This window comes from Trachurus trachurus (assembly GCF_905171665.1).
Source record: "Trachurus trachurus genome assembly, chromosome: 22".
Taxonomy (NCBI): domain Eukaryota; kingdom Metazoa; phylum Chordata; class Actinopteri; order Carangiformes; family Carangidae; genus Trachurus; species Trachurus trachurus.
The window spans coordinates 11766705-11782781 of record NC_139907.1 but is presented as its reverse complement, the minus strand read 5'-3'; the positions used below and the strand labels follow the sequence as shown (position 1 = coordinate 11782781).

At 41.1% G+C, this 16077-nt stretch overlaps 1 protein-coding gene across 1 annotated transcript; it reads right to left on the bottom strand.

The window, feature by feature from the left end:
• Positions 1-3928: 3928 nt before the first annotated feature.
• LOC311005962 (uncharacterized protein) lies at positions 3929-14633 on the bottom strand (the record flags this gene model as incomplete). Its single annotated transcript, XM_083998563.1, has 5 exons — positions 3929-4160; positions 4279-4454; positions 4583-4913; positions 5718-6346; positions 14364-14633. 5 exons carry the CDS (start codon positions 14631-14633, stop codon positions 3929-3931), a joined length of 1638 nt encoding a protein of 545 aa, XP_083854689.1.
• Between the last annotated feature and the right edge of the window lie 1444 nt (positions 14634-16077).

Below are 16077 nucleotides of genomic sequence, written 5' to 3'. Positions count from 1 at the left end.
TGCCACTGCGTCTGGACCCGCTCCTCGTCCGAGTCCCTCTGAGCTCCTCCTCGCTGCTCTCTGTGTTTACCGGTGTTTGTCTTAGGGCGTGACTAATTGACGGGACTGTTGGACGCACAGCGGCAGGAGGGAGGACAATGCAATGCTGGGAACACACACCCACCTAACGCCAAGAAAAGAAAAGGAAAAAAGAAGGGAAAAAAAGGATATAGCGAAAAGCTCAGCTGTGGTGTGCAGGCTGGTGGTTCATATCTAATAATGAGGTTTAAAACATCACAGCACCTGAACTAAAGTTGCCTGTCTGAGTCAGCAACACTATAGGGAATATGACAGAAATAGACTTACCCTTTGGGAAAGTGATTTGGTTATGTGTGTAACCAAGTTGTTGTTAGGTGTGCAGCCATGGTTTTCAGTGACACATTGGCTGAGGAGGTTCAGCATTTGAGCTCAATGTTTTATTTGGTGGCAAAAGGCAATTTGACAGTTAACACAGCTACATGAGAGTTTGCTGAATGACCTATCTTGGCAGTGATGAAGATCAGGGTGTCCTGTGTTGGCCAAAGTGTAAGGAGCCCTTGAGAAATATCCAGTGCCAACATCTCAGAAGGAACTGATGAGTTTTTTTTTTTTTTTTTTTTTATACAGTTGGTGGGATATTGCTGCTGTTGTTTTTGCCATAATTTTTCCTGGACCTGATCCTGTTTCCTCTGTTTTGTTTCGGGTACTTCCTGATAGATGGAGTAGCCTACATGATCTGCAGGAAGTGATGTCATAGACAACATGCAAACTTTACTTATCTGTGCCTAAACTTAACCAATGGCTTCACTTACATTTTGTTTTTTTCCCCCCTATTTTACACCTGTACATGTCAGTTTTACTAAACTTAACCAGTCTTTAGTTCTCGACGATTTTTGGTGAGGTCACACTTCCTGCAGATCATGTACTCCATCTAGCCACAACCCATTGAAACTGGGAGATTCCAAGATGGCCTCTGTCCCTCTCTCGCACTCTCACCCAACTCTCACACTACACTACTGACTCTACAGGTTTGGTTGTTTGGGTTGAACTGAGTCAACCTTGAATAAATGTTGATTTTCCTTCTTAGTGAAGCTCCTTAACAAATGTATACACAATACAAATATGCACATACACAATGAAAGTGACACACATTCACACACTGCACATTTACACAACCCACCATCTTAACATAGTGTAGCCTACCTGACATAGATGTGTGCATGCTTGAGTATTGACTTCTGGATACATGTGTGTTTCATAGCACTGGCACAGAGGAGCATTGAGTGTTGATGTTTTTAATTGAGTTTGGGAGATTGGGAGAGTCATGTCTGCAGCTTGTGTCTTGCCAGGAAAACACCCCCCCCCCCCCATCACCCTCTGCTGCTTGTAACGTCTCACTGAAGGTCATAAAGATAAGACATTTGTAACACTCCGGACAAGTTTGGTTAAGAGGTTCAGTTAGTCTATTACTAAGTGAATCAGTGGTCAATCATGCTATAATGTACAGAAGCCCTTTTAAAATCTGTGAGGCAAGTATCATTTTGCCATGATCGTTTTGGTCAGGTTTTTTTCTTTTTTTCTTTGTTTTTTGTAATAATAATTTTGGCCACAAGAGGCTGTAGTGCACCACAGCATAGAATAAGTATACGTTTCTCCTTGAGCCATAACTCAAGTTACGTCGTACAGTATGTGTGTTAGCACATTATGTAATATTTTTCTGTTCCCTTTTGTCTTGGGATGTAATTTAATCGGCAAAGGCTTTCTGCCAAAGACACTCTGGGAAGTCTGCGAGAGTATAAAGAGCGACAAAGTCCATGAAAGGAACAAGCTGTGAAGGAACAAAGATGTGGCTGGATCTCACTCTCGCTCACACACACAGGGTTTTCCCCCTGAGACTGGGATGGGATTTCTGTTATTGTTATGGTTAACTTATTCTTTTTTGTTTTTATTTCAGCTTTTTCTGTACAAAGACTTAAAGGCACTATTCCAGCTATCACTATAACAACTGGTGTGGCCTTGTGATTTCCTGGAGGCCTGTTTCCTTTATGTCACAGTTGAACACCAAACAACCTTCAAACTGGTGGGGTTAAAATTTCCTGTCACGTGTGCTGCCTCTCCTGTTATTGGGAGGATTCACAGTGACTTGGGTTTCATGTATTGTGTCTGAGATTTTTGGGCAATCATTTATTTATTTTTCACATGTGCATGTCTGCAAAACAAGCCACACTGTCAGCATTAATTTTGGGGGCAATTTAGTGCTAATTTATTCCCATCCTGTTCATCTCAAACCAGCTCATTGGGATTTAAGTCTGGACTCTGCATTGTGTTTTTCATCACTTGATGCCACCACCTGGTTCTTTTCCTCTGAGGTAGTTCTGACACAACCTGAAGTCTGTTCCTACACACACAGTTGTTTTTCCACATTGAATATTTTTTTGTCAATGGAACAGAACTTGTTCTCATTGGCCATACCTGTATAAATAAAGGTTAGAATGAATAAACATGTTGGAACAGTAGCCATACACAGTGCGATTTGTGAAAAAAACAGATGGGGGTGGGCATCTCCAGGCTGAGGACCTTTAATAGCATGCCTAGTACCAATAATCCAGTAACATCGACACTGACATCAACTCTCGATATGAGAAAAAAAAATCAACTCTCGATATGAGAGCAGCACACGTGTCCAGTTGCAGACGTGTGTCAATAGACAGGCGTCTATATGGGACAGACCTTTATTTAATTTGGAACAAATCTTATCCTCAGCAAAGATGGGAAATAACATAATCAACTCCTCCTTACTGTTTAAAAGAGTAATAATAGAAAAAACAAAGAGCCGGATCTGGAGCAAAGAGTGGAGAGAAAACTGTCTTTCAAGGTGAGTACTTGCGGACAGGTACACAAGTACAGACAAGTACAAATTAAAAATACATTACAAGGTTTTTCCTTCAATACATGTCCAGTGAACCTTAAATGGGTTAGGATGGGTACAGTTTATGCTGCAGGGTGCGATTTGCCAGGGGGGCACTTTAACTCTTGATCAGTTGTGTATGTAGGCTATTTGTTTGTTATGCTATGTAATCCATTGTTTTTATGGACACTTTTCAAAATCATATATATATATATAACAAGTACAAGATCAACGTAAACCCAGTCTACTGTATGTTGAGAATGACTTTTCCCCCCCTTGATTTCCTCCAGCAGGTGGCACCATTGAGAATTACACGGCGGCTGTTGCTGCTTCTGTTTCTTGTACACTCATCACAGCAGGTGGCCAATTATCACAGCCATATTTGATCAAGACAAAAATAGATCAATACAGCACCTATTGCCTTTGTCTTTGTGTCCTTTGCAGGCCTATTTAAAGCCTGTAAGCCTGGCGAGAACCTCCAAGAGTGGAGAGAAAACTGTCTTCCAAAGTGAGTACTTGCAGACAGGTACACCAGTACAGATAAGTACAAATTAAAAATACATTGCAAGGTTTTTACAAGGTAACATAATTACATTATAGTTAGAAAACCATAGGCCAACAGTATTGGTAAAGAGTGAAAAACAGACATGGAAATAAGTATAAATAATTATTCTTATAAATATATATTATTGCCATATTGAGAGAAAAAAAAACCTCAAAACCTTATGTTGGTTTCATGGCTGAAATGTGTAAACACATAGTTGCTGCATACACACAATTTGGTGGTGTGATATTATCAGTCTGTATAATGTAGAAACACCAACCAAGATGGCGGATGCAGTCTCAGCCAAACAGGACACGACTTCTTTAAGAACCATAGTGCAGGTCAGGAGTAAAAGAGGGCAGCGTCCAGTGGCTTTCCATTCTTTTTCTGCCTCAACTACCTGCTGCTGGTGAGAGTGTGCCCCCATGGCCATAATCCATAACTCCATTCATAATCCGTCACCTCTTCCCCTTTGAATTCAGCAGCCCGGCTCTCCTCAGCACCTTGGTCACACTGGGTGATAGTTTGTCTTTGAAGTCCCACAGCCGGGTGTCCATGTGGAGCTGTTCCACCGGCAATTGCTTTGGGGTTTGGAGTGGGCTGTGAATGATCCGACAAACGTCTGGTGGAACCTTGAACTTCTCTCCAAACATCTTGAGCACTTCATGAACTGAGGTCTGTTGCACGGCCCTGTGATGCACAGACACATTCATTCACAAAGGATGAATCATATTTGATACTTATAAACTGTTTATCTCAAGTTGTCTTTAGTTTGAGGAAAAGTAAATAGCACATAAAGGCCTCTTACCTTGGCTGAACTATCAACTTGTGGGGGTGGTAAACTGTCCTATCCACATCTTCCCTGTAGATGTGCTCCAGAATATTAAAGCCCGGCACCCCTTTCCATCGAGGCAAGACAGGCTCTTTACTTTTGTTAAAGGTGGTCTTGGGAAAGATGTGGTTCTCTATGAGGAAAACCCCGGCCTGCAGAGCGTGGGTCCAGGTTAAATGGAGCAGCATGTTGGGAAGAAGTTAGAATACAAATAAATACAAGAAAAAACATTTAAGTAAAATGTCATGCTATTCTTGAATAAGCACCAATTATATCGCACATTTGGTTTCTGCTGTTGGAGCACGTTCATCAGAGACATCAGGTTGTTGTGCTGGTAAGGCATTATAATCTCATCAATGTCGTTCAACAGGACGTAGCGTGACCGGTCCATGGATCTGTAAATGCACTCATTAAGAGTGGCTAACTGGCCAAAGTAGTGGATGTCTCCCCCATACTTAGAGAAGAGCCAGCCAGTAGATGGATTCATGTGCTTGTCGATGGGCCAGGGAACCATCTCCACGAAACCCTCCTGGCTGTAGCTCTGCAGCAGGCGGTCGAGGTCTGGGCCACAGCTGGTGTTATAGATCACCACTCTGTCCACACCCAGCAACCTGGAGCAAGGTAGGGTAAAGGTTAAATTTATTGATAAAGTTATTAATAAAAAATAAAAGTAAAAATAAATAAATAAATTAGTAATGCTGGGATACAGTTGCTTATTTGATGCTTTTAATATCAAAAGAAACTCTTCCATTGTGTTGTGTGAATTTGCAGTGCACGTGTGATTTGCAATACATTTGTGTATGTGCCTGTGTTTTCTGTCAATGCTGACGTACAATATAATAAAATGTCATGTCGATGTGCGCTTTGTGATGCCAGAGTTCAAATGCTCATACGACAAAAATCTTAGACTTGTTTGACAGTTGTACCTGTTATAGTACTTTTTTTGAAATGTTGCAAATGTTCTAAAACTTGATCGACATTTTTAGAAATGACAATCACATTTCCTTTCCTTCTGAGAGCTGGGCTGATGCCACTTCAGATGTACTTGGGTTTTAAAGTGGAGATGTTTCACTGCCTTTTTTTTTTTTTTTTTTTTTTAAACTACCACTCCTTACAATTCATGGAATAAATAAGCAAAATGTGTTACGTAGTGAGTAATGATTCCTTTGTGTCTCCCTTCACAGTTGCCTGTAAACCTGGATTTACAGGTATCACAAACATTTTGACAGCAATCAACCATGACATCTGATAACACTTTTCAATTGTGACTAACTACAGTTTAATGTGATTAAATCCAAAACACTCCTATAAACAGTGCCCTTGCACAGCTTACAATACTTTTTTTTCTAGACAGTTTGAGGTGATGATTCAACTTGTGTTTTGACAGTGTTTTGTGGTGTTGATGCTGTGCTGACCTGTACATCTCGAGGGTTTGTGCAAACTGCAGCACATTGTTGTAGTCGCCAAACAGGTTGGAGATGCAGACTGTGAAGTTATACTTCAACTTCTCCTCCTCCTCCTTGTTATTCTTTTTGTTTCTTATCGGGAGCCAGAGCTGGTCGGATTCAGCCGCTCTCTCTGGATGAGTATGAAGGGTAACATGTGTGGCATTACAGTTTTGCGGAATCCGACACATGACGTCCGTAGTGACAAACGGAAAACCAAAGTTGTCCGAGTGCTGTGAAACAGTTGCTGGAGTTGTTGTTCTCGATGTGTAGCCTGCACAGCAGAAAAGACAGTGCAGGGGCTGGATGGAGTCTCTCCTAAACATGCTAATGATGCGTATGTCAAAACCATTCACTCTCTGGTCCATGTAGGCCGACACCTGGAAGTGCTTGGTGTTGTTGAGGGGGGTGATGGTCTCCTCAGAGACCTGAAAGGGGCAACTTTTTGGAGGCCCACTTGGGTTTGGAATTGACGTGTACTTGGGTGTCCACACAGTGATGTACAAGATAGTAGGGGCGGCAACAACAAGGATCGTGGGGAGGAACCTCCATTTTAATTGTTTTGCCTTGTCCATCCAGCCACAGTTGAGAGTCACAACCTGTGGAAGAATTAGGAACCACAGTTAGAGAGATTCAGTATTTGAGGAACAAAGCTAGGCCACATACACGATGCATAGGGCGTGGAAGGGGCCTCAAGAGCTCATTTTACCCCTATTGCCCCCCTAGTCATGGCTGTTCTGAGTTGTGGTGATGTTTAGAGATGAGGTTACAGGTTAAGTTACATTCTGTTGGCAAATACACACTCCACACGCTGCACTATTCTCACGGTCCACTGTAAAGTTTAATTCCTTCATCGCAGAGTCACCACACTGTGTAATTAAATAAAAAACGGATACACGCTCTGTTCTTTGCCAAGACTCACACCTGCCTCAAGCAGAGAGCAGGGTTGTGTCTGAACTCATTCAATCCTCCCTATTTCGGTCCGAAGAATTCAATGACTAGCGAGCTCATGTGTAAAATGAAAAAAGCACCTTTCTGTCTTTTGGTACAAGTGCAATCGAAGATGGCGATAGCTTAGTTAGTGAGCACTGACTGTACACTACTTCATCTACTTCTATGACGCATTGCGTGATATATGAGTCATTCTCACTATACATATAGATTTAGGGTTGGCAGCAAACTTCCTCAGTACTATGTTGCGTTCACTATACAGGGGGTGGTGAGTAATTGTGAACACAGCCTCAGTTTGTACAGTAGCTGCAAGCCAATAAAAGGTTATTGGTGAAACGTTCATATTGATAAACATGCCAACATAGTCAGATATTATCACCTTCAAGCTGCTATGAAGCTATATCTTGTTCCTGCATCAGTTTTCTACTCCTGAATTCTGGAAGTAGCCATTCGAGGATGGAGAATTGTTGCAATGAGCTGCAAACACTGTCAAAGCAGTAGATGAAGTGGACTTAAAGTGGCTGTAGTGATAGTAATGTGGTGGTGTGATGGTCTGGTTTAGTTTTATTTTTATCAGCGCTAGTGATCAACCTCAGCTTTAACAAAACTTGTTTCCTTAACAACACTGTTGACTACAACACAACTCATGCCTGGCTTGATTCTTCAGAATAAGATGGATATTACTGCCTGGTCTTTGTGAAACATGGATTAAACCAACCACTATCCAACCTTATAAGATTCTCCACCAAGTGCACATCATGCAATCATTAATCTATAAATTCATTTCCAGACCGACTTCTACTCTTAAAATGACCTTTAACTCTTTTAAGGTTATTCACCTGAACGAGGCCTGTGATCATTTGATCCTGAGTCAAGCCTGTCTAGTGATTACTGCCACGATTGATTTCACCTAGTTAAAGGCTAAACCTACGGACTGCCTTGGTAAACACAGTCTGTCTTGTGGGATAGCGTTATCCAGTCTGACTCTCTCTCCCGTCACATCTGTAATCTCTGATCCCTTGGTAAATGTGATGCAACACTAACCTGTCCTCATACGATTTGGTCAATTGTACTATTTACTATGCAACACATTAGTCCAGCGACATCAACTGCTCTGGGTGAATTATTACCAGTGGTCCATTTGTCTTGTTGAGAGAGGTACTGTTTCACAAAATGTATCAACAAAAATCTAAAATCTATTTTTTTTTTTTTTTAAAAGAGGACCTATTATGCTTCAGGGCTTTTAATTTGATATTGGACCCCAGAGGGGCACTATTGACATTTTCAATAAATAAAAATACTCTATATCTACTATCGCATTCAAGCTGTCTGTGTACTCCTCCATTCTGCCTCTTTCCTGCTTCCCTCTAAAATGCTCGGATTCAGATTTTTATATAGATTTTTAAAAAGCATTACTTGGCTCTTTAAATACATTTTTTCAGTTTTGTATAAGCGGATGCATGTTGTTTTGCTATGTCCCATGCACTGCTAATTCAATTTCAATATGAGTTAAATATAGATACAGTATGAATAAAGAATCCAATTTCAATATGAGTTAAATATAGATACAGTATGAATAAAGAAAGGGAAAATCTGTGTTTTATATCAAAACAGGAACTGTAGTAGATGCAACTGCTAACATAACATTTGAATATAGAGAACAAAGTACAGGAACAGATTAAAGAGAGGAAATTAATTCAACGTATATGTAAATAAATCCTGCTGAGCAAAGCTGCACTAGACAGAGACAACCGGCGCCTGTCTCATTCTTTCTACTGTTTTTATGTGGATATTTTCCGTGTTTGAGTTACACACAGTATTTCCACTAAGAGCAGCCTAATGTTTATGACACATGGAGTCAATAGCAACCACCTCTACTTAAGATAAGATAAGCTCGCTGCAACTTTAATGACCTTCAACTCAAATTTGTACAACTATGATATCAAATTCAATAACAAAATACAAAAATGCAATGTTGGCTGTTCTGTAAATGTGCAATACAAGAATGAAACAGCTCATGATGTTTTGGAATTTTTCAGTAATCAAGAGGAGATAAAATATTAAATCTGCACTTCCTTGCTTCCGGCTTCCTCTGCAGAACCAACTGAGCATTATATCAAATCCTAGATAGTTTCGGTTTGAATAATTTTCAGACTGCATCTCTTGAATAACTCTCCAAGTTTGTATTGGCTTCTGATCCCAAACCCTCTCCAGAGACATCCACCAGGTCTGTTTCAGTCCTCTACATTGTTAATTTGTCACCAAGCACTGGGACAGTCACAAGCTTTACAGCTACCAGAGTTAAAAATTAACTTAAAGAAAAAGAATAGGCTACCGTTACTGAGAAAATAAAGTAGAGGAGTCTGCGATGGAGATGAGCTGAACTGCAGAGAGAGACACACATTTACAACCAATAGTAAATGATCTTTAACTTTCTGTGGATTCAGATTCCTGTGCTTCTCTTACTGGACCTCAGAGCAGCTGTGATGTATAGTAGATCACTACAGACCACTGGGCTTCTCCTATAATAACACTTATTTTTTTCAACATGAGAAATATGGAGTACCTCAGGGCTGTGTTGAATTGAAGTGTATTAAATATGCCTCATCTCTAAATTGTGCAGCGCCAAACAAAACAGCAGGTTAGATACATGAAAGGTAAAGATTCCTCAGCCACGAGCCGAGTATCTCATAAACTTACTGAGCCTACAAGAACATTTCCATATGTATCTAGATTTGACTATGAGGCTAAAATCAATATTGTTAAATAAATAACTATAACAAAGTCTGATACAAGAAGCTTGTGGTAAAACTACAAGGAAATGAGTTAAGTCTGCTGTTCCTCTCAGATTTGTGGAGCTTTATTGTGAGTTGCTCATTATTTAACCGTCTGTCTCAAATAATTTTTGTTTTAGCTCAGTCTCATTGATCTCATAGTGTTCTCCCAAATCCCAGTAGGCACCTGTTTTTAGCAGAAAAGCTCTTAAACCCTCTGTACATCTACCACCTGCTAGGAAACTGTCTCTGTGTGTTTGAGCATTTTGCTATTTTTGAAGTCTAGCTCCATTTAAGACCGTCCTATCCACTGCATGGGAAATATTCCCATAGAAAAGATGTCTGAGGAGTCTCAGTCATCCAGATCATGGTTATCCAAGAAATGAAGGAGGGATTGTTGTGAATATAGACAGATACATGTCCAGTTGTCTTTGATTCATTTTTCTGTGTTTGCCACTTGACAGTTGATCATTTGCTTCCCAAACAAACCAGTTTGTCCACATCGTTTAAGACTATCTTATGATACAGCTAAGGGCTTGTTGCTGTTGCTGTTGCTTTGGCTAGTGGAGCTGGATCTGCTAACACGTATCAGTATGTCAGTTAACGATTTTACACTTAAAAATGTGGACTAACAGGTTTGTTTTAACAGTCTGTGGTTAACGTCACTCTCCGACCTCTTCTGACCAGGATTCAAACAAAAGAGCCAGGTATTGGAGGTTGGGAGGTTGGGAGGAGCCTGAATCAGAGCCAAGAGAGTGAATATTGTCTTCATCAGAAACCTGACTCGAGTCGTTTGACACGTCTGTCCATGTGCATAAATGCCACAGGTGACCCGGGGACATGCCTTTGTGGGAAACAGTGAGTATAAAGAGTGAGTCAGATTTCCCCTGACACTATGTATATAGCTATATCTATTGATACAGTTTCAAGCTCATACTTAAACATGTCAGAGTTTGTCTGCAGGCGACAAAAGCAAGAAAATCGCAACCCTGGCTGGCATCCAACTGTCATGAGCTCTCTGTTTCGCCTTGGGTTACTTTGTTTACTAAAACTGACACCGGTATTTCTGGATTACCAGTATCATGACGCCGGTAATCACCTGTCTGTTATCACTTATGTTTGCAGATGTGGTCTGCTAATCGCTGAACTATCCATACCACATAATCAGAAAAATTAATCATTTGTAAGAGTCTCTTTTCTTGTTGATACAGGTTTCTCCTTATCTAAACCCAACAACTCCAATGACACTGACACTTGTACAGAGGCCTTGAGGTTGTGGAGTGACAACTTGAAACTACTACTGAGCTGTGTACGATGCTGAGAGTTCATTCAGATTTTGAAACCTTGGGATTTAAAGTCACTAGCTTCGTATCACTCTTCTGATGAGTCATACAAAAGCTCTGTCCTGCTTCCATTCACAGTTGTTGTTGTTGTTTTCTCCCTCTCTTCTTGCACCTTGTAATCCGCCCCTCTCAAGTATTCGGCACCCAATGGGATTTTTCCACCATCTCAACCAGCTATTCAAGTTGTCGCACTCATCATCTGACACTCCTCCTATTCCCATCTCCAGACAGTTGTCTACAGCCCCCGGGGGGTTTCCCCATGCTTTACACAGCCTCACTCCCTTTTCATACATGGAGAATCGCCAATCGCCAATATTTTTTTTTTTTCACTTTTCCTCTTGTTTTGCACATGGCAGTGAAACTTTACACATTGGCACTATAGTCATTCCTGATTGAACCACCACCATCTCTCTTAGTTTTAGAGACAACTGTAGATTTAACCTGAAACTTACAAATGCCAAGTGAATCCACAGCATCAACACAACTATCTCTACTCTGTCAGCTGTCTTTTTCAAAGCTGGGAGGTGAGCCAAAGTCAGGTAAACCCCTGGTGATGGAAAACAGTGAAATTAACAAATAAATAAAAAAACACGAGACAAGCTATGGAAATCCATAAGCCCAAGTATTGCAGTGACTTGTGGATGTTGTGGATAGTGAATGGATTCGTAAACAAGCTATAAAATAGTTATACAAATGCGTTCAGTATTCAGTGTTGTGTTGATGGAGAGGAGTGAATGTTGGTTTGTGCCTGTTGCACTGTTCTTGCTCAGCATATTAAATGTAACATGTGATTGTCCTTTTTAAGACCAGTTCGTCACAGTATTTTATCTTCTATCTATATCCATTTGACCTAACATTTATCATCACAAGAGAGAGAGAGAGAGAGAGAGAATGGAGGAAAGTGAAAGTGAAGGATGAAATGGACCGGTAAAGAGAGGGGGAACATAGAGGAGAGAATAGAGAGAGAGAGAGAGAGAGAGAATAAGTAAATAGAAGACGACAGAGATAAAAAGTGAACTCTCATATGTTCAATCAATGTTTAATCTTAAGCGTATGATTATTTAGGCTACGTAAAAAAGAAAAGAAAAACAGCGTTCTCTGTTTTATAAAATCTTATAGTATAAAATATTTATTCTAAACGATGTGTTGACCATCAAAAATTAAAATACCCTATTTTCTTTTTACTGTGCACTAACTTACCGAAAAGGGAAGCGAGACATCAGTTGATGGATATCCGTTGACGCAGCGGACAGCACCGAGCTCACGCAGCCTCACTCTCGGGCGTGTGATTTCCTCCTGCACACTCCAGTATGACCATTATGAGCAGTTGCCATCGGATGCGTTTCAGGTTTGTTCTGCTGGGCTGGGCGGGGCGAAGCACGGAGCATGATCAAACGAGTCCACAACATAGACTGTAAAAAGATCCACAACCAAAAACTATGTTCCACCACCTGTGTGTTCATGTCCGCAGAGGTATCGAGAAGAAAAAACTGTAGTTAAACACATCGCTATTACTGCTCTCAGGTAGCCTAACAGAAGAAACATGATAACAGGTGTTTTATTACAAGTGTGTATTTGAGCATTTAAATCTTGCCTATCTTTGGAGGAGAGCTACCTACATCTCTGTAAAGTAGCCTATAGCTGCCACACACTGGCCTACTGGCCTATCTCCCTCAAAAAACATTTCTAATTCAATTACGGCGAATGCTATAATTAAAAACTGCATGTGGTACATAACTTAGCTATTTAAAGGTCATTAGAGGTTCATTTAAATATAAGTTGTAATCATTTTTCACAAGTGACTAACACAAACACTACAATCCTGAGAAAGAAGAAAGTGGCCTTTCAGAGGGCAGTCTCACAAACCAAGCCTCACGGCCATGACAAAGGAGGGAGATGCACACAAATGCCAATTATCAAAGTTAACATAAATGACAAAAACTAAACTAACTAACTAATCATGGCGTGTGTAGTCTGTAGGATCAGTGATGCAACAAGTGCATGGGTGTATGATTGTGTGTGTGGTGTTGTAGGATGGAATAAAGAAATCAGAATGTCAAACAAAAACCAAGAGGCGTCACAGGTCGGGAAGAGAACCAGCAACTGAGCTCCAGGACAGTGTTGTAGGCCCCCAGCCTCTGGCTCTCTCCCCCATGCCGCCGATGTCAGAGGAGAGAGAGAGGGAGCAAGAAAGCAGTGAGGGTCCTCACAGCAGTCAGTCAAACAACTGCTGCTAAGCCACTTACCTGGGAATCTCTTATCTGAAAGTGGATACATGAATAAAAAAAAAATATGCACAAGGGTTTAAGGACCCTTCAAGCCATTCATTAGTCTCTGTAGAGGCTATTGGTGTGAAGTGCAGTACCTACGCTATGACAGCAGCAGCTTTGTAAAGCAGATTCTTGATCCCTTTGGGCCGTTTAAACATTTTATGCTTAGATTCAATTCCACCTGCTGCAGGAAAGAGTTTTACATAAACAATTGTCTATGAAAATATATATTTCACCTTGTTTTAACTTGGGCTATTCCTAATCAACCCAGCTCATAAAATAGGATAAAAAATGTCCATCCTACTACATATGCTGCGTTCGATTGCACTCGGAACTCGGAAAGATCCAGGTTGGAAATCCGACTTCCGAGGTAAATGCGTTTCATTGCACAGCCTCGGAAAACAAGGCCTTTACATATGGCTCCTTTAAGTTTAGTCAGAGATACTCCCAAACAAAACGATGCTGTTTCACCATAAGCATACAAGTTTATTTTGTTCGATATTAAAAATTTGAATTACAAAATACATTTAGTTTGACATTTTTTAAAGACTTACATAATTTATTGGGCCAATTAATAGGGATCAATATACTTAGCAGCAGCCAGTCTTAGGTCCCCTGAGGACCTTTGCACTGCTGGTGCAAGGCAACAACTGTAAAGACAGAGATACAACAGGTTAAAAACAAGTGGCTACAGCCAAGATGAGCACTTGGATCACATTAAAGTGAATAGTCTAAAATCCATGTTACTGGCTCTATATGTTTGTATTTAGCTTTGAGCAAACAGTCACGCCATTCTGCTAACAAACAATGAGCAGTGCTGAGCTGCTGATGTTGAGACAGTACATTACCATAGTTGAAAATAGAGGCAAGCCTGATGCTTTGCAAGTCAAATTTTAACCTGAAAATGGCACTGTGTCCAATGTCAGAGCAAAGGTAAGACATTTCATCCTGATGGACATGTCGACTCAAATGGGAGTTCATCAAGTGCTTATTTAGACATTTTGCTCAAACTATTAAATACATAGGCTACATAAATATGAACCTCATAGTAGTGCAAGAGACATTAGGCATTTGGAAACATGAGCAGACTTGATATGTCACAAATAGTCACAATTCAGTAGCCTACTATGGAATGGATTTTAATGGTAATCATGTGATAGACGTAAAGATACTTCTCTCACCCACCTCATGTCAACCTTGTGGTGGTACTAGACGATGAGGCAGGGGGGTGACAGTCAGGAATTCTTCCCTTGCTCTCCACTGAACCCTGCTTCTAACATGGCTGGAGATGCAGCCGGTAAAAACAGGTACAATATTTTCGTTCCTTTGTGCGTTTCCTCCTAGTGCAGCTCTCTTCAGCACGTTGTTGACTTTTGGGATCAGCTCGTCTTTGAAGTCCCACAGTCGCGTGTCCACCTGAATCTTCTCTGGCGGCTGAGCAGTCGGCGTGCTCTGTGGAGAGTGAATAATGTGACACAGCTCTGGTGGAATCTTGAACTGCTCTCCAAACTTCTTAAGCACCAAATGCACTGAAGCCTGCTCTACCATCCTGTGAAGCATGAACATTTATGGATCACCTAGCTGCTGCTTTTGACACTCACTGTATTCCAAAATGTCTTACTAAAAGCTCTGTGTTAGCTTGGCTTAATGATCAACTTGTATGAGTGGTTCTCTGCTGCTCTGTCAGACTCCCACTTAAAGATGTGCTCCAAAATATTAAAACCTGGCACCCCTCTCCATGGAGGCATTTGACCCCTTTTACTTTCCTCAAAAGGTTTTTTGGGATAGGCTATATATGGTTTTCAACTAGAAACACACCAGCCTCCAGAATGTGAAAGTTTAGAGGATAGTTAGACAGAAAGCAAGGCTATACTGTAAAGACCAATAATCATCATGAATGGACATTAATGTGATTGAATGTCTCAAAACAAAACAAAACAAAACAAAACAAAACAAAACAAAACAAAACATAACAAAACAAAACAGAGAGCCTACTTTTGGATAGTGCTGCTGGATTGGGTCCATGAGAGACTGTTGTGTTGGTATGGCATTACAATCTCATCGATGTCATGCGTAACGTGACCGGTCCATGGATCTTCACTGTGATACAGACATCTTCCGGCAACAAACGTCTTCCTGATCTCGCGTGTGACGTCACGTCACGTCAAATCTCGCGCTTGTTTACGTGATTTTCTCCCGCAAATATCTAAAGTTAGAAAATGCCCAATTCCGTTCATTTTCATGTGAACACTCGATAATAACTTTTATAAACTGATAGGCCAGATACACGGGAACTTTGACTGCATTGTATGGAGTAATAATCACACATTTTCATTCTTGCGCTGCGGGACTCTACTTCACTCGATAGCAGCTGACTACCTGTAACAAGCAGCAGACATCACAGAGGGGGCAACATGGCTGAGTTTGTGCAGTTTGAGAACAACGACGACTGGTTTCATTTCGATGGGCGCCCCTATCAGTTTGAGACCGAGTTACCGAAGACGAGCTGAAGTAAATGGAGGAGAAAAGTGAAAGAGGGAGAGCTGCCGGTGGAGTTTATGTGCTGGACCCTGAGGGAATCAAGTGGTCAGGTGTGGTGGTCACTGCCTGCCAATGACCGCTGAAACTGAATGTTTGTGCTACTGCCAGTCGGCCTCAGACGTGTTTTGTCAGTGCCTGGACGTATGCTGGACGCGGAAAGTTGCTGCATGTACAACTGGAGGAGAGTGGGTGAGTTGTTTTCGTCTCTTTTCAACAGATGTTTGATGCCTCGTATTGTGTGCTGGGACCCTGTTTGTACTGTTGATGATGTTTGGTGCTGTTCTGAGCATTATTTGTGGCAGTGAGTGGCTTTTTGATCGCGGTTTGCGTGTGGAGAAATAGCTTGGCTGTTTGTTTGTTATGGTGCAGTCATTGCTAGAGAAGCTAGCGGTTAGCAGACTTCGGTGTACAGTATGTTCCTCTTTTCCACATGGTGCAATAATCACGTTGG